This window comes from Leptidea sinapis, chromosome 2 (assembly GCF_905404315.1).
Source record: "Leptidea sinapis chromosome 2, ilLepSina1.1, whole genome shotgun sequence".
Taxonomy (NCBI): domain Eukaryota; kingdom Metazoa; phylum Arthropoda; class Insecta; order Lepidoptera; family Pieridae; genus Leptidea; species Leptidea sinapis.
This window is the reverse complement of record NC_066266.1, coordinates 10,458,403-10,482,320: the sequence shown is the minus strand read 5'-3', so window position 1 is coordinate 10,482,320 and position 23,918 is coordinate 10,458,403. Positions and strand designations below refer to the sequence as shown.

Here is a 23,918-nt window from a genome sequence, read left to right as displayed (position 1 = left end):
TCAAGAGTGGGGATTTCACTTGATCCGTCCATCTGGTAAAAGACCGTACGCGGGATCGATTGCCTTCAGTGTTCTCAAGTACCGGCATCAGCTTTTCAATGATTTTTATTATGACGTTTAGCTGATGGTAATTAATACGTGCAGCCAATTACAATGCAGTGTGCAGGTCTTATTTGCCCAGTATTTTCAGCTGGGGCGCTCTTCAGACCGAAACACAATAATAACTGCTTCACGGCAGAAAAAGGCACACATAATCTAGCCGGTATCGGGTGTGAAGCTTCTCACTGGTAACTGCCGTAAGCCGCCTCTTACGACCATCAGGCCTGGGACTTCCCTGTAGTTTTTATTCCCCGGGGAAGCACAGGTCCCGTCCTCCATCTCATTATGTGCCGAAAATAGGTGAAAATTCTTAGCTGACAGATTAAAGAGAGTTGCAGTAACACGGCTGCGAAAGAATCGCTACATTGGTGCGTTTGGCTATCCAGGGTATTCGAAACTAAATAATAAACTCAGTAGTGCCTATACTAAGTTTATGATTTAAATATATTATAACTGAAATAATTTGTTAGAAGATGAAGCTGTAAATGTTTATTTAAAAGAGTGGCAATGAGTTTCTTGCCACTTATTCTCATTATAGCGCAACCATATCCGAAGTAGCGGTAAATACCTACAAAAAGAAAAGAAAACTTTTGACTTTTTTTTGTGGCGGCGACGTGGGGCGGGTCGTTCCCTTCCCTAAAATATGGTCGAGGGAGGCGATGGCTGGTCCATGCGTCACGCTCGTGAACGGGTGCTACTTGTGGGGATGGATGATCTTGTTACCGGGAGGTCTGCTTGATGTGTTTTTTTATTATTATTATTTCCTTTAAAGTTAGTTATTATATATTTTATTTTATGAAATGCTCACATAATGCCTCTATTTATTTACGGTATGTGTGGATTGATGCATCTACTTAATACTCAATAACTCTTGTGTTTATAAGTATTAATTTACTTTTTTTTTTTTCTTTTTTTGACTTACTCATGTAAGCCTTTAAGTTTTTTGACATTTGAGTATTTTGTTGCGTCACTTTGCATATATTGTAATTGAAATGATTTGTAAAACAACTAAAATGTAAATCTTGACTTAACAGAGTGGCAATGAGTTTCTTGCTACTTCTTCTCATTAGCTCAACCCTTTGCCAAATAGCGGTAAATTCAATAAGAAACAATATTTTTATATTTTTTTTTTGACATTCATAAGTGTAATTTCTGTGACCTACATGAATAAAGTGTTTTTGAATTTGAATTTGAATTTGACAGTCATCAGTGACATTTCCTTAACCTAGCATGAATTAATAATTAGAAAGTAATTTTTATTTTGATTAGATTTTTAACATTTTTGTGACCTGATTTATGAATGGCATCAGGTAGAGTGAACCTCAACCATGAAGTGAGTCCGTTCTTGATAATATTATATAATAATCCTTAGATCATTTACCTATACATCTAGATAGACTGTGACAGCTGTAAAAACGATAAAAAAAATTGAGGTTAACAGTTAACCTCTATTTTGAGTAATGCACGCACACCAACACAAAGTGACATAAAGTCACATGTCTAACAGCAAGATGTTCTATCTAGACGTATAAATTATATAAGTATTTTTGTATAGAAAAGGAGGACAAACGAGCGTACGGGTCACCTGGTGTTAAGTGATCACCGCCGCCCACATTCTATTGCAACACCAGAGGAATCACAGGAGCGTTTTTGTAGGTACCCATTTCGTATCGTCCCGGAAACACCGCTCAAGTAATAATAATCATATAAATCATGCAATAAACAAACATACACCTTTCCCCTATATTTATCACTACATCGCGCCACCTGCCGAATTACGAAGATTTACATACACACTGCTCATGCAAAATCATTTACTTTATTATGCTAATTCAATAATGGAGCCCACAAGCGATACACGCTACTTGTAATAAGTATATACTAGCTAATCACCACGGCTTCGTCTGCGTGGACTTAAAGGATAAACATTTTTTTATGACATTAAGAGATGTGACTTACAACTTAATCGGTGTCGACTAAGATTAATATTACTAGTTGACCCGGCAAACGTTTTTTTGCCATATAAAGTATAATTCACGCGATAGTTTTATAAATAATAGCCTATGTGTTATTCTGGTGTGTGAGCTATATTATTGTAAAGTTTCATCACAATCCATTCGGTAGTTTTTGCGTTAAAGAAGTACAAACATACATCCAGATATACAAACTTTCACATTTATAATATTAATAGGATATTATGTGCGGCCACAGGTCACGGCAATTTTGACAGGCATCTTTTTAATATAGGTGTCACGGACGGCCCTCTATGCAGGGGTTGACTGGGGGCAGAGGAAACAGCCGCTCACGTTCTGCTGGAATGCAGTGAGGTGGCAAACTAAAGGACGAAGCACCTGGGGTCACCAGGCGCTCTTCGGGAAGTCTTCGGAGACGTTAAGAAGTTGGGTGATTTCTTGGAGGAACTTGGCTGGTTGGAGTAGCCTCTACCACGATCGCACGCAAAATAGGCGCATATGACGTCGAGTTGCGGAAAGCGCCCGTGTGATGAAGAAGAAGAGACGAGACGAGCAGGACGTTCTGCTAATGGTAATTAGTACGCCCTGCCCATTACAATGCAGTGTCACTCAGGATTTTTTAAACCCAAATATTCTGAGCGGCACTATAATATTGCGCTCGCCACCTTGAGACATAAGATGTTAAGTCTCATTTGCTCAGCAACACAATAATGCTTACACATTACTGCTCCACGGCTGAAGTAGGCACCGCTGTGGTACCCATAATCTAGCCGGCATCCTGTGCAAACAATCCTCCCACTCGTAATATGCAAAGGAGCCTCCCACTTGCAATTAATTGCACACGTATGCTTTTTAAATTTATATTTTCGTCGGTGGTTCGATCCTCGTATTTTTGTGATAAAAGTGTGTATCTGTTTGTGTTATACAAGTTCAGTCGCTATAGAGTAATTCAATTAGGTATTACCTAAACTGTCGAAACTTACAAAACAGGTATGGGTAATAAAGTATGTCCTTATTTTAATTAAAAAACCGGAAACAGGTTCAATGCTGTTGTTAGCTGTATATATATTATTCTATTTTTCTATATTTCCGTTTTATTCGAGATATTGCTACGAATCCATAAGTAGGTAAGTATTAAATAAATTCCGAGTTCATATTAAGCTTCCATTAAAAAAAAACCTGAAATATTAATGCTGTAATCATTATATTTCATGTTTTCATCACATACCTAAATATGATAGAATTTCATCTATTAAAATGGCACAGAAACTATAGGTAACCTATAGCAATGCAATGACAAAATATCTTAATTGATTTAAGTACTACATTCTTTCATAAGTCTTGGAGTACCTAACATCATTAATTTGATGTGACTAGGTACCTACCTACGACAATGTTAAGTTTATAATAGGTAGGTAGGTAATTGTTTACTTTTTGCATGCGAGCGTCGCGCGGCCGTCTCCATTGAGCATCTGTTAAGAAACCGCATAGCGATCCGTCCCGAACTTTTTACAATAGACACTATGACTTGAGCACGTGTTTGCGATGAGCAAAAGACGGCTGAAAGCTGTTGAGTGTCTGTGTTTTCCGTGTATTTTCTGGTTGAAGGCGTCCGGGGTGAGGGGAACGCACGGCGGGGGCCGCACGGAGCGGCAGATGCGCCGCGCAGCGCCATCTAGCGTCGCCTCGCTACCGCCAGGTGTGCGCTGCTGCCCGCACCGAAACTTCCACCCGCCCTCAGTCCGCCGCCACGCACCGTAGCGACAACACGTACTCACCGTTGACGCGAGCCGGCTGCCCTCGTGCTCCGAACGTAACTAGTGCACGATACGCGACCGGTTTCCAGTTGATGAGCGCGACCAGTGACACCTTTAGTGCTGTGTGACTTGCAGTGAAATTCAGGCATGTGCCAGTGATGGATTACTCTGCCCTCAGCGCGTGACAGTCCCTGGATCCTGTGAATGCTCAGGCGCCGGTAGAGGCCGCGCCAATATGCGCGCCCCCACGGTGCTCTTCGCCCTACTAGGGTTTCTGCCTCAGGTACAGGTCACTGATATCAAAACCGCGAATCCCTGTTTACATGTGTAATCGAGAATCGACGCGTCGCTATTATTATTACTCATTACTGCAATTGGAAGTCGCGTTCACGACTGAATTTCTCACGAGATGTGTGGCGTCCGATTTTCTTAGATCGTCCTGGATAGCCAGGAGTGTAGGTTAGAGGCGCGTCGTGACCGGACCTGAGCGAGCCGATCTCCAAAGACGAGTTCCCTGTGTACTCAATACGTTTGCCGAACAAACATAGCTAGGTGGATAGTTAGTTATAAAGTTCAGGTTTTAATACGAGCGGCGCGGGGTCAGTTAGGTCGCGATGCCTCTTCGTTTAAAATTAGATGCATTCCGAGGCTTCGAGAGTCCATTACCAAAAGGACTATTGCAGCCGGGAATAGCTTGGACGAGTCATGTACCAAGGTGTATTATTTTGAGAAATGATAGCTTTAAACGTTTTCATTGTTGATTCTATATAATTAAACAGAACTTGTCATCAATTAAAAACTAAGCGCATTATTACAAATAGTCTTCAATTTGATTTTGTTAACTTAAAATCAATTAAGAAGTTGAAAAACACTTTACCATTTAATTCAGAGATGAAAACCGTTTCAAAGTTAATATAATAAACAATGTTAATTACTGATACTTCGAATGCTAGTAGCATCTGCTCAATACGAATGCATTACCGATTGACAGATGCACAGTTTATTTCTATATCTGAGGCGCTCGCTTAAGAAACATTACTATAATCTACGTATCCAACTTATAACTCGATTCTAACGTAGGTATATAAAAATCGATAAGCTCCCCTATTTTATTTACACGAGTGTCATATTTGAGGGACCAACTTCATGCGTGCGCGCATGGAACGAATAAATTATATCCGCGAATTAATCAAATATTATAAAGCTAAGTAGGTATTTTACAATATTATTTAGGTATGTATATTGTATATAAATAGATGTTATTTTGTCAGATAATTATTTTAAAAATAATACGCTATTTGTACCTAACGGCAAAAAAAATATAATTGTACTAAAAAAACTAGTATTAAATTTATTCATAAGTATTTTAATTAATTCTCAAAAGCATGTAATAATATAATTAAATTTAATAATTCTAGTTATAATTAACTTACTTATGTACATTACATGCTAACATCTTAAAAAATATAATATACTCTATACCTACCTATATGTTACAGTAACGCATAAATGGTAATATTCATAATTTACAGATTACAATTCTTATTACAGCGCGTGCAAAGGTAATATTAGAATTTGCTCAGCTGTGGTCTTTTTTATATTTAGTCAGAAGGGCATAAATACATTATGAATGAACATTATAAAAAGTTCTTCAACTGGTTTCACTTCCTTTGGCCAACTGAGGATGTCATACCTTCGGTGTAATTGTTCAGGTTCGATTCCGCACATGTAATTTAACATACTAACATCATCCGTTGATTATCGTTTCGTTTTTATAGCGGGCCTCACCTAATAGAAGTTTATCATGTAATAAAATCATTCCAAAAATAAACACACAACGAAAAAGGTTTTAATACGATAATTCGATGTTTTATAATAGACATACGGATTATATTCAACTTAATCGATTTAAAATCGTTTAGAATCGCGTGATCGAATTGTTATAATATCGGAAGCAACATCGGAAATGGCTGCCAAAAACCGCAACCGAATGGTAGCAATTTCGATTTTATAATAATTTATATCCCACCGGAGGCCAAATCATTTCGTTGCACGAGAAATTACCCCGAAACGTAGGCAGGATAATATTATAAATTCAACTATTGCATGTAACATTTATTATATTATTATATTATAATATTTTCCCGCTATTTGTACTTAGTCAAATTTAAAATGGTAGGTTAATGGTACAACATTTCCTTTTTTATTTCTTCAGTCTAGTATTTATTATAAAACTGTGTGTTTACGCTTTATTTAACAATACTTTACAATGTATTATTTTATTGAAATTTTTCAGGAGATATATAATTAATGAACAGCTGCTAATGTGCACGTTTTAAAAAATTAAACGTCTTTTTTATGAAAATAAGGTTCGAGACGAGCAGGACGTTCAGCTGATGGTAATTGATACGCCCTGCCTCTTTCGATGCAGTTGCCGCTCAGAATTCTTGGAAAACCCAAAAATTCTAAGCGGCACTACATTGCGCTCGTCACCTTGAGACATATGATTTTAAGTCTCATTTGCCCAGTAATTTCACTAGCTACTATTACTGCTTCACGGCAGAAATAGGCGCCGTTTTGGTACCCATAATCTAGTCGACATCCTGTGCAAAGGAGCCTCCCACTGGCAAAAAATAATAGCCAACAGCACATTCTAGCGTTTAAGTTCTAATAATATAGAGATTGTTTCTTAAGACATATATCGATACCAATATGTTTCGTAATATAAGTGATGTTTCTTCTTAATGTACACACTGGCCACATTGCAAGCAGGTGATATTAAATGGCCACACTTGAGAGCCCTAACATCTGCTTTTTAACGCGACGAATTCAAATTACGAACAAGCCGATTTTGTGACGTCAATCTTTTACATTTAAACGCTTTGGACATGCATTCAAACTGCTTAAAAAAATTATCTGTTCAAATAAATTATGGGAGAATTTCCCTGAAATTGTGTTATATAGGTGCTGTAACTAATTCCACTACTTACATGGCAATTTTAAAGTAAATTACACACTCGAATCAAACTGTCAAGTTTCACCATCTCGAAAAATTGTCAAAAGCCATTCAAACTATTTTCACAGACGATAATTAATCATATATAATGCTTGTTGCAAGTATTTTATGTATGTGAATTTGAGTTGGTATGTATGTGAATAGATTTACTCTGTTATAATTTGGTCTATTGTCCGATTGCATTTTGTTCTATGAGAACCGAGACAATTATAACTAAACGAATACGAAATACATAATCGTTGGTTTTTAACGTCTTAACTATGTGAAAGCTGCGTTTTTGGCTCATTGTGTGCACGTAATCGTGTAAGCTAAACCGCTTGTTTTTTTTTTTTATGAAAAACGAGGACATGAGCGTACGGGTCCCCTGGTGTTAAGTGATCACCGCCGCTTTATTATTTTATTTTGTTAAAAGGTATTATAATATTAATGACATGAAGACGGAGGTAAGTATTGTTAATACTCGTCTAAAAGCCGGACATGCGATGAATTCATTACATTTCATTGTGGCAATCACGATTCTCTTTCATTGCGACTTAACATTTTCAATTTTTTGTTCCTGGCCGGACGTTAAATTGATTCCCGATAGTGGTTTAAAAACCAACATGGCGGACAGGATCATTGATCAGACTACGCAATGTCGCCAAACTGGATGCCCCGCTTTGTCAATATTATGCATTATTTATAAACAAACGCATTGCTGCGATTTTACTGCGAACTAAATCGAGATTGAGATTTGTTAATTATCACATAATTACTGTGGCTGTATGGAGGTTGCCTTTGCCATTCGTGTTCCAAACATGAATTTAAAATTTCTTGTCTTTGCTTTCTACTTACTGGCGATAGCTTCTAAATTTAAATTTTGCATTTGTACTTTTAGTTGCGCAACACCCGCATCTAATAAGGTCCCATTGTTTAGCAGTGGCAGTGTGAATTATTAAATTCTGAATTGGGTAAATGTGTCAAATGCTATGGCAACACTTGCGCAACGCTTCAGGCTGTGATGAGCAGTGTGGGATGTAAGTTAAGGTCGAATACAACCACAGTGCCACGTAGGTGTACAATTGGTATCATTATAATGATACTCAATTTTACACTTAATACAGTAGTAAAATAATTATTTTAAACAACTAAAAGTTGTATGAATAATGCATTCTTATTTTGTAATATATGGCAACATTAAAAACAATACAGCATATACTTAGATAATGCGCCTTGGCGTAACGCAAGTGGTTTCATAACATAATGATTGCTATAAATATCATGTAATAAACATGTTACATTCCAGGTTATAACTTGTATGTCCAGTTATTTATCAAAATATAATATATTAACTGTATGTACATTTATATGAAGCAACACAGTTTATTGGCAAGGCGAGATTTATTTTTTGTTTGTTACTTAAGTTTTTTTATAAGTACGCGATATTAAAACACCCTGTATCGATATTGTATTTGACAGTACTATAAAATACTTAAGGCAGTAATTTTATTTATTTATATTTTTAGGAAAATACGGGACGAGCAGGACGGCAGCTGATGGTAATTGATACGCCTTGAACATTCCAATAAATAAAATAGTAAAATCAAAGTTATTAAACAGATACGCTATTGAATATTTTCACACGATTATCATGATCTATATACAATCGTTATGTTCGAACGAAACACCGAGCAATGCACGAAATCTCAATTCAGTTTTGCAACGCTAAACAACAGCAAATACTTTTCCATATACGTACTTAGGTACTTTGCAATTTGCAGGGACTATTTCATCCGAGATTTTAGTTTTTATTCAATTTCTGAGCGATGGCTGGTGATTATATAAATACACCGTAAACTTTTCTTGCAATTTCAATGTTTCTTCAACGTGCAGCTGCCACGAATTGCCTAGCGAACAAAGACTTGACTTTTGTCGCGCGTATGTCGATTTTGAGGACGTTTTGTTCGCATTAAGACGAGTCCCTTTTATTTGCGCAAAGACAGCCATTGTAATGGGGGCTTTCTTTGTGCGTAACCGTTACTGCGTATAACAAAACGCCACCAGAGACTGTCGCTTCGATGTTTCAGTTGCGTAGAATTCGAATTATGGAAACAATTCCAAATATAAATCCCGTTCCAAATTTAAATCAGTCGCGGCGGCTAAATAAAGACAAAAGTCACGCTGAGTCTGACAATTATTATTGCAATGCAATCGCGATTTTAATGCAATGGCCACATCATTGCTCTATTTAAAAAGATTGTTTGGGTGTTTATTTTAACACATTTCGCGCTTATAACGGTCGAGATGAAAAACATTCCCCTGTTTCATTATTTAAGCTATTTTTAGACTTCAACCTGCCGACGGGAACGAGTGTTTACTCTGTACTCATACAATGCTGTTCGCGTTACAACTTAATTAGATTTTTATGTACTACTCTAAACGTGTTCCTTTTTACGAGCATTATTTTGACAACTTTAGAAGTTGTTAATCTTTCTGACACTTCATTCAATGGTTCATTACTCAATGTAAAATGACAAACAGTAAAACAGCTAACGGTTTCAAATTTGTAAATAGAACATCATTTAAATCATATAGTTTTTATTTCCTTCTGGCTACTCTAAGGCGTTTCCATAGACTAGCTAATCGAATTCTTATACTTTATAATCTATAGGCGTATTCTATTTTTAAATTTAAATTTACTGGCATTGACAAATTATATTTTTAAAGCTCATGTAACATCCATCAGAGGCGTTAAACCGCCCAAAGGTATGAAATACAACTTATTCGGTAGTAAGTTGAATTTAATTGTCGATCTGTGGCTCGCCTCGAGCTAGGCGGGCATATAAAAACCTGCTTTTTTACAACAATTTGATTGGTTGTAACATTTACGAAGTGTAGGAACATTGTAATTCATTTGCTGTTTCTTGTCAAATACACTGATTTATAGATTCTGCAATACATTCTAATATTTAATATATATAATTGTAATAGTTACTCATTCACAGCTGAACTGTCTGTTAAGTTCATCAAGCAGTTAAAAATCACAAAATTGACATTAAATGTAAACTTTTATTAAATGCAAACTTAATATTAGGCATAAATCTTCATACTACATTGTAGCATCTGAGATAAGTGTGAATATAGTTTAACAAAAGATAATAATAATATATTACAGAATTAAGAAAGCGAATTCTTAAGATATCTAAAACATACGGCATTAAAGTAGGATAGTTTACTTAAGCTACCAAATATAAACAATAGGGCTGTTTTGAGAAATAGTTTCCTTTACCTGCCGATTACCACGTGGATGTGAATACCCGTCACGCTCATCTTAGTAAGATTAGACAGAGATGGCAGTTTTGCGCGTATATACATACCCCAATGTTGGGAGGAAGTCGGTAAAAATCTGGTGCATTTTTTATCAACTGTTTAAACTGTGGTTAGTCTAAACAGACCCACTGTCTGCCGCTGTCGATGGTTTGAATCTGGCAACGGTTTTGGGTTTAAATTAATTTACATATTAAAAAAAAATAAACGTTTGAAAAGCCTTCTATATTGCTTAGTTAATTTATCCGTCTAGATGAAGTATCTTGCTGATAGGCAAACAATAAAAACAGGCCAGGTTTAATACTCTAATGGGTGTGACAAGCACTTTGTGTTAGTGTGCGTGCATTGCTCAAAATAGAGGTTAACAGTTGACCTCAATTTTTTTCAACATTTTCACAGGTATATATCGTCTAAATAGAAGTATTCATGATGTAAGCTCTAGTATGCTTCTTCTGTATCTCACGTAGTTTTTGAGTATTTTTTCAAATATGTATGTATGTACTTATATACCTTATATATTACTAAATGAACGATGCGCCTTTATAAAATTGTTTTAAAACTCTAGCGGTATTTAACCAATGCTCTGTACGTGGGAAAATTCAATTGTTTCCATCAATTAGATTCTTATGAAAGATAATATAAGGATTAATTACATTGTTGCATCTTCAATGTAATTTAAAAATGCTTATAATACGAATGATCAGTTTTTAAAATAATAAATATTACTTAATAATAATCAACAATATAGGCATATTCTATTCGTATCGCTCTAGATAAATATATATATTATATATAAATATGTTGAAATACAAATCTTTGCTCCTACCGAGATTCGAACTTGGGACCACTAGCTTATTCAGGGTCACTAAACCCTGGGCCATAAGGTCGCCGAATAAAAATTAAATATTTAAAACAATTTGTTATTTTAAAGTGGTATCTCTAACTTTTGGGATTTCTGAACTCAAACGGTTGGCTCAGTTGGATGAGCGCTCGGACGGAACCCGAGATTCACGCACCGTTCATAATTTTTTACAAATTATAAAATATATTACATTTATAAGCAATAAAATTATAAAACAGCATTTTTGTAATCATATCTTCTTCAGCATGAAACTATTTTTGAAGTTACCTATATTAGGCGCGTGATGAAAAAAAAATGAGAGAGAAATTTTAAGATGCGCGCCTATCACTGTAACACAAAAGTAACAGGTCAAAGTTGTTCCTAAAATTTTCTGACGTTTGCGTCTTTCGTTATTTTTTTTTTTGTTTCTTCGTCCATTATTATGACAGTCAAAGGGTTCAAGCCCATACAGCCGTATTCATTATTTAATAATAAATTGTCAAAGCCACCTTTGAAAGATTTTTACAAAATTCGTCTCTCTAAAAACGTAGAACACCGCGAGGAATAAATCATTTTAATTATTTTCGCTTCGTTAGGCCAAAGATGTATAACTTCTTGCGTGCATACATAAGGGCACACACACACACACTTTTTTTGTATGTTATAAAAACGACGCAGGAAACCGATTTTCCTTCAAGGCGCTGGATATCCGGATTCGCTAAGTCTCACCACTTCCTTCCGACGCCCTACACTTACAAGAACGATTTAAATTACCTAAAATAAAGTACTCTATAATACGTACTTATACTAAAATATTATACTTCACGATCAAAAATTCAATTTGATGATAATTTATTGAATTCGGCGTTATTTTCAAGAAATCCATTATTAAGTATCCTAATGTTGAGAATTTGTTGAGTAAGATTCGCCAAATTATGTCTTTAATCAACTCGCGACCAGGCATCCTCAGGAGTTGTTGACTCATCAAACTCAGTCTCATAATAATAACTCTTTAAAAGTTTTAACATAATGTAAATGTTATTCAACGCAAAACAAGTCTATAGTCATACGTTAGTCAGTAAATAAAAAAAAACATTTTGTTTTTTCTCATTTACCAATGAGTAGGTTCAGACTAAATACCACATGTATAGACAACTGCGCATTCTAAAGGGGTTGCTACCCCATAGGACAGCTATTATTATTCACACAGCCAGACCTATCACTTATCTGTCAACAATCAAACACAAAAACATCGCTTAAAACAACGCTGGAGGTAAACTGTTAACAAATTAGACATGTTTACTGTATAAGTTAACATTTCTATTTTAAAATTTATCTAATAATATTGAATTAGTTTTTTATAATTCATAGATTAAAAAAATAGAAAATAGTTATGTGCCACAGGATGCCTAGTATTCATTACTTCCACCCCAATCCTACAATTAAAATAAAATAAAACAGTCTATGGTGCGTTTGAAATTCGATTCATGTAGGGTTGTCACCCTTGAGTATTGGCAACCCCATTTAGTGTCCAGTATAACGGTTAATGTCTCAACGGGATCGATCACTTGGCCAGTTGTGCAAATAATTTGTGTTTGGGATTTATGCGTTGAAAGATGTACGATTTTCGTGATATCCAAACACATCTGTCATGACATTGACAGATATATTTATGTCATCCGCAAAATGCTAAAATAAAGTTTGAATATTTCCTGTTTAATTCTCATGAGATGAATTTTCTATCTAGATGAGGCTGAATGGTCTCTGATCTTTGCATGTCCCGAATGTGACGATTTGCGTAAAAAAACGATATAATATTAAATTTAGAACATCAAGTTGAGACTTTTAAAATTTCCTGAATATATTGCATCTTATTGTTTTTTTTTATTTCAGGTGCTGTCGTCGGGTTCCTTCGAACTTAGGATAAAAAGTTTTACAAACTCTTTGGGTAGGTTAAGTAGTGGACAGTGCTGTGATTCTTCAAATAGTGATGCGCCGTGTTTGGCTCCGTGCAGGACTAAATTCCGAGTGTGCCTGAAGATATACCAAGCTAACATCGACACCACCTCTCCGTGTACCTTCGGTGACATTACCACCCCGGTCTTGGGTGGTAACTCCCTGGATGTGCCCAACCTGAACGTAATCGGATTTACCAACCCCATCGTGTTTCCTTTCGACTTTACATGGCCGGTAAGTTCTTTCTTAATTTTTTTTAAATATACTTTTGAATAACCTGAATCCCGTTATACGAAATACATGCCTAAAAGGAGTTTCTCTTTTATATGCATAGAGGCTTAAATAAGAAATCGATTAATCAAAGTATAGCTTAACGATTGAACAGATAAGTAGCGATCCTTTTTTAATAAATCATAACCATTAAATTCCAAGAAAACATGTGTAGCTATGTCAAAGAGCACCATTCTGTACATTAAAAGTCGAATTCCTTAAAAACATTATGACAAACGATACTCTATGGTTGCGTGGGTTTAAACTTGTAACATCGTTAATTTTTAATTAATTGTGGAGGCACTTGTACAGTCAATCGTATGTTATTAAGTACTTCATTCAACCTTGATTAAGCTTATATTTCTCATCGATAAAGGCCGGACAGGATCGTGATTCTAAATTCAAATTATGTGTTTACATGATCACGTTCAAGATGGCCGACTTAATTGTAATGGTTACAGTTATATCTGCCTATAGTTAACATGTCCGCGTCCGAGTATTTGTGTTTTATTTAGCGGCCAGCTTCAAATATACCGTCTCGTAATGTTTGAACAAATAACGCGACTGCTTGCATAAGTCCGAACCATCTGGAGAACGTGATGTTTGCCAGGTAGAAACCATAGACAGTAGACGAGTCTTTATGTTAGCCATTAGGCCTTGCGTGTTGAGAAATCCGCCATATTTTTTTTGTACTCGAATTAGATGAAGAAGTAATTAAGGTGAATTTGATTCTAGCTTCCTAAGTTATGCTAGATATTGAATAATACCATTAAAAAAAACTTGGAAAGGTTTGTAACATATCGATGTAATGTTAATATAACTACTCGTCAAAATTATTTTTTTTCAACCGTCCGACAATTCCGCACGAATTGGCGCTAAATTGGTACTTCCTGTTTAAATATCCCATTGTTCTATTTGACATGTGATCAATTGAGTGAAAGTGACGCGAATTAATCCCCGTCTATCGAATTTCTGTGACAGTTTGAGCCAGGATACATATGGCTGATCTTATTTGAAACAAAATTGGATATTTAAACATCACACACATGTTGGAACACATGCGAATATTTGATCTCATATTTCTACATGTACTTTAAGGCCTTAATAAACACCAACCAACATATGAGTCAACTCAACAGGTTTAAATTTTCCAAAGCATTGGTAACCGCATTCAACAATAGAAACGCGAATGATTAGGGCTTCAGGAAACATATATGCATATTTACCAGGATGGACGAGCTTTAAGTATGAGTGGCGAACACAATAGTATTATCCCCGAATAATAATAATAATAACAGATGAGTTATAGCACAGTAAAATTATTACCATTTCGAAGTAATTTTTACCATATCCAATACAAAATTATTAGATAGATAATAAATTTTATAATCTATGTTCATGCTAGATCTATGGCCGAAATATATAACAGAAGTCGCTTCGAATGCAGTGTCAGTGTTTATGATCACAATATTATGAAACCTGACTCCATGGCGCTCACTAACTGTCCAACTTAAATTACCTTGCCCACTGTAAGCCTCAACGATCCCCTTAAAATATCGCTTACTTAGATCTGACCTGCTGATAGTAGGTCAGGTAATAATCGACAGTACTATCAATGTCCTACTTGGAAAATCGTTTATAAAGTATAATCGGCGGTATGAATTGTACATGACGTGTGTTTCTTGACCCCGTTTTGTCTTAAATTTGTTTGACTCAAGAACTTTAAGCGTATTTTAACGAATTAGGCCTTTATTTTGAAGTCGTGAGTAAAGGATATCTAGGAGCTCAGTGTGCCTTTTTTTATATAGCAGGAGGACAAACGAGCGTACGGGTCACCTAGTGCTAAGTGATAACCGCCGCCCACATTCTCTTGCAACAACACAGGAGCATTTTATTATGTTAACTATGTTGTATCGTTCCGGAAACACCGCACAAGGAAGATCATTTCACAGCTTTGTAGTACATGGAAGATAGTTCCTTGAAAACCGTCTCAGTGAGCGTCAAAAGCCCTTTTAACAGTTTTCATTAGACCTGGGTGCTTCGTCATGCTATCAGCTTTATCAGAGCCAGTTTACCGAGTGAAATAGCAAAATATTAAAGTTTGAATTGAAAATTTTCTCAGGCAAAGCCGGGAGAACCAACCTGCTTACAGACACATTGATGTTGGGACAACTAATTAACTACAAACATTATTTTACCACTTTTATTCTGACTCACGGCTTTCGAGACCCGTTAGCTCCGGATGTGACATAGAGAACCGGATTATGGTCCAGTCACACGTAAATATAGCTTTTTAAAAACGAAGAAAGTTTGAGCAAAGAGTATTCAAAGATTTATTATTCCGTTCCGTTTTTTTTAAGGGATATGCAAAGGTTTTACATTCAGCCAGATTAAAAATTTGTTAATCTGTGTCTTGCTTTTTTTTATTAAATATGTAAAGTTAATATTATGTCAAATGTATCCTTATAAAAATGCTAAGAGCATTTATTTTCTGACAATAACGATCATGACCCAAATTCGAAGGGTGCTAGTAAGCCAAAGAATCACTCATAGTAAATACGCTGGGGTTAATTTAGCCCTTTGCATGGGGTAGCACGCAATGACTGCGCTCATTCATACATTACGAAGACCGTTACGTTGGCGCGAAAGTATTCCATTGGTATTTATCATATCGCAGCACCTGCTATGTGCGAAAGAGATGATGATAATAGTTAAAATGTCAAAGTACCGCGAGTGTTGATACTCTAAAACAGAACCATAGACAATTAGTGTCCTGTCAGACTTCGGGTCCTATCTCATAGACTGGAAACAGATTATAACGTGTTATATAATAATAAAGAAGAGAGGTTATAATTGTTAAACTTTTTAATTTTAAACGGGACCTTTGCTGAGCGATTTCATCTGGAATTTGGCTGGTTTTTTGTCTACTAATCTGGGCTCTGACCGTGAACTTTTAAGGTCCGTCTTAGATGTAACTCATTGTTGTGTTATCTCAATAAATTGTTTCTTTTTTGTTACAATCAATGACGCCACTTCGTTTGAATTCATTTCGAGTTTTCTATTCGGATCTTATGTTTTTCTGTTGGGATGTATAATTGCAAGTCATTTTCCCACAATGCGCCAAGGCATTAGTCCTATAAAAACAAACAGTGTACAATTATAAACTTAAGGAGGTAGTTTAAAATTAATAGACCATATTTCACACAATGGAATAAGGCTTTCTTAATATAATTATATTCTTGCGTTCCTTTACCTCGAGTAGTGCATGCTTAAAAAAACCTATTTATGTCATATGAATTATTACTTACACGACGAAAAATATTGCTTAAAAAACTAGATGTAAAACGAAATACCGTAATTTTTGAATCAGTAGAAATTCAATAAAACTGGTTCTTAAACTGTACTTGAGAAATATAAATTAGCATTGTGTTTACAGTCAATATTTATTATTATATATGGCAACATGGCCGGAAGGAGTATGTCGTGAGGCTGGCAACACAAGTTCTATCTTTTCCGTGAGACGTGCCACTTATTCGGTATAATTAATCTGTTTCACATGTTAGGTATATCTATTGGCTTCCGGCTGCTATGATCAATTTCTTAGAACAACAATTTTAAGAACTTTTCACCAATGTATTGCTACAAGTTGTCTATATTTAATAGACAACTTTCCCGCAGGCAAATATCTTAAATCCGCTTGTTTACATGTCATCCTCAACTGTAATAAAAAAAATAAAATATAAATACTTCATTCTCAAATTTGTCAGTTATATAAAATGAACACATTCGATACAATCACAAATATATATATTTTCAATCGATTTGTATGTTTTTATGTCGTGTACGTATTACCTATGTAATAATGTGTCTCTAGCCAATACTATCGGATCATCAAAAAGCTGCTAAAGCCCCGCAAACATATTTATAGATAACATTTACTCATATCAATACTCAAACATTCTTGAAGCACGCAATATTATGTACAAATTCTCTCAAACAAATTACTCGAGGCGGTAGGTAAAGGAAAAATAAGTTTACTTAAAGCTTAACCTGTCGACTTACTATCTAACTTAAATACGATGCGGCATACTTAATACTTAACGATATACTTAAACTATTTAATCGCTAACTATGGCCCTTATGAAGAGGCTCATGGTCAGAGGGCAATGGAGACTATGCTCGAAGTTTCCCTGCGAGATCGAATCAGAAATGAGGAGATCCGTAGGAGAAACACAGTCATCGACATAGTGTAGATGGTTGCGAAACTGATGTGGCAGTTGGGCAGGGCACATAGCTCGACGGACAGATGGTCGTTGGGGCAGTAAAGTCCTCGAATGGCGACCAAGTACCGGAAGACGCAGTGTTCCGCAGGATAGGCCTCCCACAAGATGCAACATCTTTCACAATAGATTGGATAAAGGCAGCGCAGCACCGATCGTTGTGGAGAGTTTTGTGAGACGTCTTCCTGATGAAATGGTGATGATGAATATGACTTAAAAATAGAAACATCCATTTTCTTCATATTAAATGCTCCCAACGGTATTCGAACCCGGGACCTCCAGCTCAGTAGGGCTATAAGTGTCATTATGTGTCTTCATAGCCCCTATTGTCTCTCAGTATTGTAATAATTCGAAATGGGTCTGTGTGTTTGTAACATCAACGTATTAAGAAATGTTGCGAAGCGAGCAACGGCGTAACTAATTCAAGAGATCGTTAGTAATTTTGCATGTTTCGTAAATTATTTCATGCTCTGTTTATTTGTAAAAATTTAAATGAAAGTCTCATATGTTGGGTGTGTGTCGACATGTTTTGTACAGGGCATTCAAACCCCAAATTATAAAAATCTGCTCATTTCAAAACAAAACTTTGAATTGTAGAAATAAGGCATTTAGAGGATACATACCTGTTTTAGCTTATATCATAAGGGAATTATAGGAAAACTATGTTACATAGAAAGAAAACAAATGATTTATGTTTATATATCAGTGAAAGTACTACTCCCGTTTCGATAGATGGCGCTATAAGAAGAAAAACGACGCAACTGAAAAGTTGTATAACGCAATATGTTTCTATATTGAATAATAAACTAATTATAGTTTGAGGTACCTATAGATTGTTTTTCTAATTTAAATATTTTTATAGTCAGGAATGTATTACAAAAGCCAGTGTAAATCCGGGTGTAGCCACTAGCTAGATCGTACATCAAATTTAAAACTAGAAAAACATATTGTCAAAATAAATGTCATAGATAAATATACCAGAGATATCATTCTCAATATTATGCCTAATAGGCGTTTTGGGTTGCTACAGTATTTCTCATACAAAAATATCTTCCACGAAGTTAATGACGTCAATACATTCTTGATCGATACAACAATTGACTTCGGTGATGACGTATTCCAATTGCATCCTATTTTAACAGGAAACAGCTATTGACAACACACGGAATGTGTTGTGTTAGTTCACAGCACGTTTCTCAGGGTATCTTCATACTCACCAGTGCTACCAGACTTTGTTTTTTATGACAATAAGGGACGAGACGAGCAGGAGGTTCAGCTGATGGTAACGCCCTGCCCATTACAATGTAGTGCCGCTCAGGATTCTTGAAAGGTCCAAAAATTTTTAGCGGCGATACAACTGCGTTCATCACCATGAGACATTTGTCCAGTAATTTTACTACGATGCCCTTCAGACCGAAACACAATAATGCTTACACATTACTGCTTCACGGGAGAAATGGCCTCCCACTGGTAAATCCCCTTAGTCGCCTCTTACGACCCCCTCGACGGACTTCCCTATTGGTACTTGGCAGGCGAGAATCGAACCGGAGGCTTCGTTGTGAGAGTTAATTGTTCAACTAATTTACGCTACCGACGCTTTTATCTGAGCTCATTTACAAACGCTTAACTAGTTCCGAAAAAAAACCTTTTAATGTATTTTAAACTCACTGAAAATCACACGCATATTATGAACTTATTATCAAACATTGCCATAGGATTTTAAACAGGTTTGTTATTTTTCCAAGCTTGCAAATTATAATAGTTCTTCCCACGGCCACAGATTATATTCAATTTTATTTGATGACATATTATCATAAACATTACTTACAGAGAGTAGGGACTAATGACATATCTGTAAGATATTATTGCTGACGAGTTTCACAAAACAACATTCGAAATTTAATCCTTAATTAAGCAGTCGTTAACTAAGTTTTCTGTGAATACTAATAGTTCTATATTATTATATTGCATCAATTGTGTGTTGTAATTCTTTTATTTCAATTAATGTTTGAACATTTGAGTCGCTTTTCAAACTAACCAAGGTTTAAATTCACGATAGTTATTGATATGTATTTAATTCAAAACGGATAATTCATAGCTTCACAGTAACTCGATAACCTATAGCCGGTGTAACTTCCGCTTAAAGAGTTTTTATCCCATGCTCTTAATAATTTCCTTTATCTCAGACGCGTCGCTCAAAATACATACCCCTACATCCGTTCCTTTTAATAATCTACCGAAGCTATGGAATTTGTTCCCTCTTCAATGTCTTTTATCTCTCTCTATCGGCAATTAAACTTGGACAAAAAGATCGCGGAATTCCTCGCAAGCGTTCTCTATAGAAACACATATATTTAGTCCCCTAATTTACTTACATATTTGTTATGTTAGGTTTTGAATTAAAAAAAATAACTTTTACACATAGATATTAATGCAGTACTAGCTGAGGCCCGCGACTTCGTCCGCGTAGATAAATGGTTTTTAAAAATAATTAGCAAGTTTGGAATTGAAGATTATCTCATGTCCCAACATATTCTATTAATCCTATTTCGAGGAAGATTGGTATAGTTATAGCGCAACGCCCTGTATTTCGGTTTTTCATAAAAACCCTCGGCAACCTGGGTTTTTTTTTCGGGATAAAATGTAGCCTATGTCTTTTCCCAAGCTCTAGTCTGCCGCTGTACCAAATTTTACAATCACATTTATAATATTAGTAGGGATAAGTATAGATTTGTGAATGCATTTCAGACAATGAGATACCGTTAAAATATGAAAAGGGCATTAATAACGGGCATAATTGTCGAAGCTAAGCTAATGTTAGTATAACGTCATCTTCAGAATCTGAAGTGTTCAATCAGATATTTGACGATATAATTACCGAACCGGGAACCGTTTCATCGGTAATCCACTAAACAAACTTACCAAGCTTTGGTTAAAACAACAAAACCTAAAGTGATTAATCATCGAAAATGGAAGCTCAATATAATACTGAATAGATAATAGATTTATCGCTAATTGTTATTTAGACGGAGCGTCAATTCCTCTTTGAAAATCTTTAGTTATTTTTGTAGTGAACAGTGGATAGAGACTGCAATGAACAGGGATAGTTGGAAATGAATGATGCTTACAGAAATATTTAAGACTCTTTTATTTTTATGAAGTATAATTTATTTAAAGATTAAGTTAAACATTATTCTAAATTATTTTCTTCCTGCATAAATGAAAAAATTGGTTAAGTATGTTTTTATTTTACGACATTAGTAACTTATAATGTTAATATAACATAAATATATCAGTTGTTTTGAAGTGTCTATGTTGAATTAAAATAAAGCGAGATAAAAGACATTTAGTGTGCTACCCTTTTAGTATCTTATAGTTATATCGCTGTTAACTACGTTTTAACTGCGTCCCGTCAACTTTTATGACCTCTTATAAAATTGTTACAAAAACCCGATTTATGACTGACGGAATAATTATTAACAATATACGAGGCTACATAATGAGATTGTGATATAACTTGATCTAAAATGCCTAATAATGTTTTCATTGTCCGCCCTTTCCTTCCCCCAACCCACCTAGTGTGCTGTCTCTTGCACGCTTTGTCTATACGCTATTTTAAGTCTATGGTTGGTAATAAAATTCCCGCGAGCACAGTCGCGGTATAGTATTGTATGAGGCGTCTGCGTTCCATTAAGATTGGTTTCAAGCGACGGGTGTCTGAATGCTTTCTCAGTTTCTCACGAGCAGGGGCGAGTCTCTTCAAATCTGCAATGATGGAATTCCACGCGAGCCGACTATATTCAACACACGACGGGGTTTCTAGGAACTGTGCGATATACATGAACCGTAGTATGGAGCGGATTAATCGTTCGTTTACTTTCGAAAGAAAATTCGTACTTATACGAACTTATTATGTTATGTGTCTTAACTGTCAGCCATCGTAACTATCCAATCTTTGCCGTTTAAAGCTATTGTTAATGTTAAATAGTTAAATAGCGACTTGTCAAAAATTTCAAATAAATATTTCACTTTTGAACTCTAACTATGCCAAGAAATACGATGGTGCAACACATACCGCAGTCTATGTAAACTCAGCGTTACTGTAGATGTTAAATTTGACCTAAACCTTAACTTTAACAGCTAATATGGTGCAACCTAGCCTTAGTGATTTGAATATTAAACTACTTAACCAACACGTAATGCACAAAAATAGGAATCCAACTAAAAACCGAACAACGGGTAAAATCATATTTTCGTTTGTAATCACAGCTCTAATATTTAACTTACGAATAGCCAGGTAAAAAACTTACTAACCTTGAAGATCGTGAACTATATATGAATTTAAATTGTTATCAGTTGAAATCTGATCATTACAAAGAACTGTCTGATTTAAAAACAGCATGTTACTCATCCGTTTTCGAGATTTATTTTAAATGTCGGCAAAGATATGCAAAGTGGATTCTGTACCATAGATACCAATCGATAGATTCATGTTCGAACTTGTATCAGTGATCTTTTCATGTAAAACCGTATGCTTCTAAATTCGAAGTTTATTTCAATGCTTGACCGGCCATCTTGAAAATCATAATATCATATTAACTTAAATCGAATATGATGATCAATGGAACTCCTAATCGGCAGTAACGGATCTATCTGTGACAGAATTTCTAACTATCTGTAATCAAATTAAAATGCGCTTTTTTTTTCTCAATTCTCTTTTGTAATTGTCCACCAGGTAGATTTCCTCTGTTGAGATAGGCGTATCTCCCTCACTTCGTTTATTCCACTTAAACGGCGCTGTCTCATACGAGCAGCACATTTTGTAGGTCTACACATGTTCAGACAAATTAATAAGTGTACTTCAGACTCCCTAAAAATAAAAAAAATAACAAAAACAACCGACTTCAAAAAAAAAACAATATCACTTCAATACTTGACCGGCCATCTTGAAAACGAAACAATCTGTTCACTTTTTAAATTCGTACCCATTCAAATCGTTGTTTATGGCCAGCATTTTCATATTTAGAATTCTTTTCGGCAACAGCTACCATCCGTCTGAATACCGGCGATGCGATGTGAAATCAAACTTTTTTTTCTCTCCATTCGCTCCCAGAAGTCCCGAATTCCGTACGATGTCGCCTTTTCTCGTCATGTAATTGAGGACGATAAATTGTTAATGTGCCCCGTATATTCACTAACCGGTTGTTAGCGTATAAAAAGCAGTTACGTATGTTTTAATGTTATAGTTAATCCGTGAAATCACCACAGATAAGCAACATTTCGTTACGACGGCGGTCGACTTTCCAACTTTTTTAATGTCTCTGTACGCTCATGGTAATTAATGCATTCATAATTAACTTCATTATTCTTGGTCAGTATAACTTTGTCGTATTGACTATTAACAGCTGCGGTAATGACCATGTTCCTTTATTATTGCCGTGTGAATTTTTTAACGGGCTTAATCTAATTAGCACGCTTAATTTGAGAACGCCACTTATCCCAGTTGTAAAACTAAGCTAACAAGCAAACGAGCTTCGTGATCGTGAGTCGCGAATTAATTTCCATTAAAAATTCATATACATAATTAAGTAATGTCCATTATTGAGCCAAATGTAAAAAGGTTGGATATCCATAAATTACTGGCTGGCTACGGCGCGCTCTTATCATACAAATTGAGTGTTCCTTTTTTTGAATCGTTCCTTTTTCAAATTAAATGCATTAGTCCGATACAGTTTTTGTATAAACAAAGGTGACATCGCTTTGACGTTTATGCGTTGCTTGTAAACGTTTCTTTTGTCTGTCTATTATCCAACCGTTTAAAGAAGACAGTGAATGATTCGAAAGAGATGCCTTTAACTTATGATAATTAAAAATGAATTGAGAATCCTAGGGCTATCAAGCGTAAATCTTAGGACATTCTGATGTTATTCATGTAACATCGTGTACCCGCTACCACGAAACCACTTAGCATTCAAACCGTAGCTCTAACCGTCGCCAATAAAATGTCGACCTGGTTTTTTGTTTGTAGATTTGTACATTAAATCTCGCATTCTCACGGTATTAAGTGACAGACGTGCAGTTTTTTTTTTATAATTATAGAGGCATGATTCATCGGGTCAACGGACTGCAATCGACCGAGCCGAAATAGAATGATACAAACTTAATTAAAGGCATTAATAATTCGGATTATACGCATTCAAAAGGCAATGCTTCACGCCAAAGTCCTGTATCGAAGTCGGCTTCGGAATTAGCATATCTTTCAATTTCATGTATGCGATACCGGCATATCCAGTATTGCATAATCGCCTTTATTCCTGCATAAGTAAAGCTCAGTTGTTCGTGAAGCGTGGGATGTAAGTAAAAAAACCTGTCTCGCTGTGTTACTTCACTATTGAAGTGTTAAATATGAAATCACGATCC

At 35.6% G+C, this 23,918-nt stretch overlaps 1 protein-coding gene across 2 annotated transcripts in view; it reads left to right on the top strand.

Moving 5' to 3' along the window:
* The first annotated feature begins 3,825 nt into the window (after positions 1–3,825).
* The window catches only part of LOC126971738 (neurogenic locus protein delta), a 40,889-nt gene continuing 20,796 nt past the window's right edge, over positions 3,826–23,918 (top strand). For both annotated transcript variants that reach the window (XM_050818126.1, XM_050818135.1), the window contains exons 1-2: positions 3,826–4,112; positions 12,886–13,182. In XM_050818126.1, coding sequence (XP_050674083.1) covers positions 4,065–4,112; positions 12,886–13,182 — 345 coding nt within the window. In that variant the 5' untranslated portion in view covers positions 3,826–4,064. The remainder of the gene's footprint in view (positions 4,113–12,885; positions 13,183–23,918) is intronic.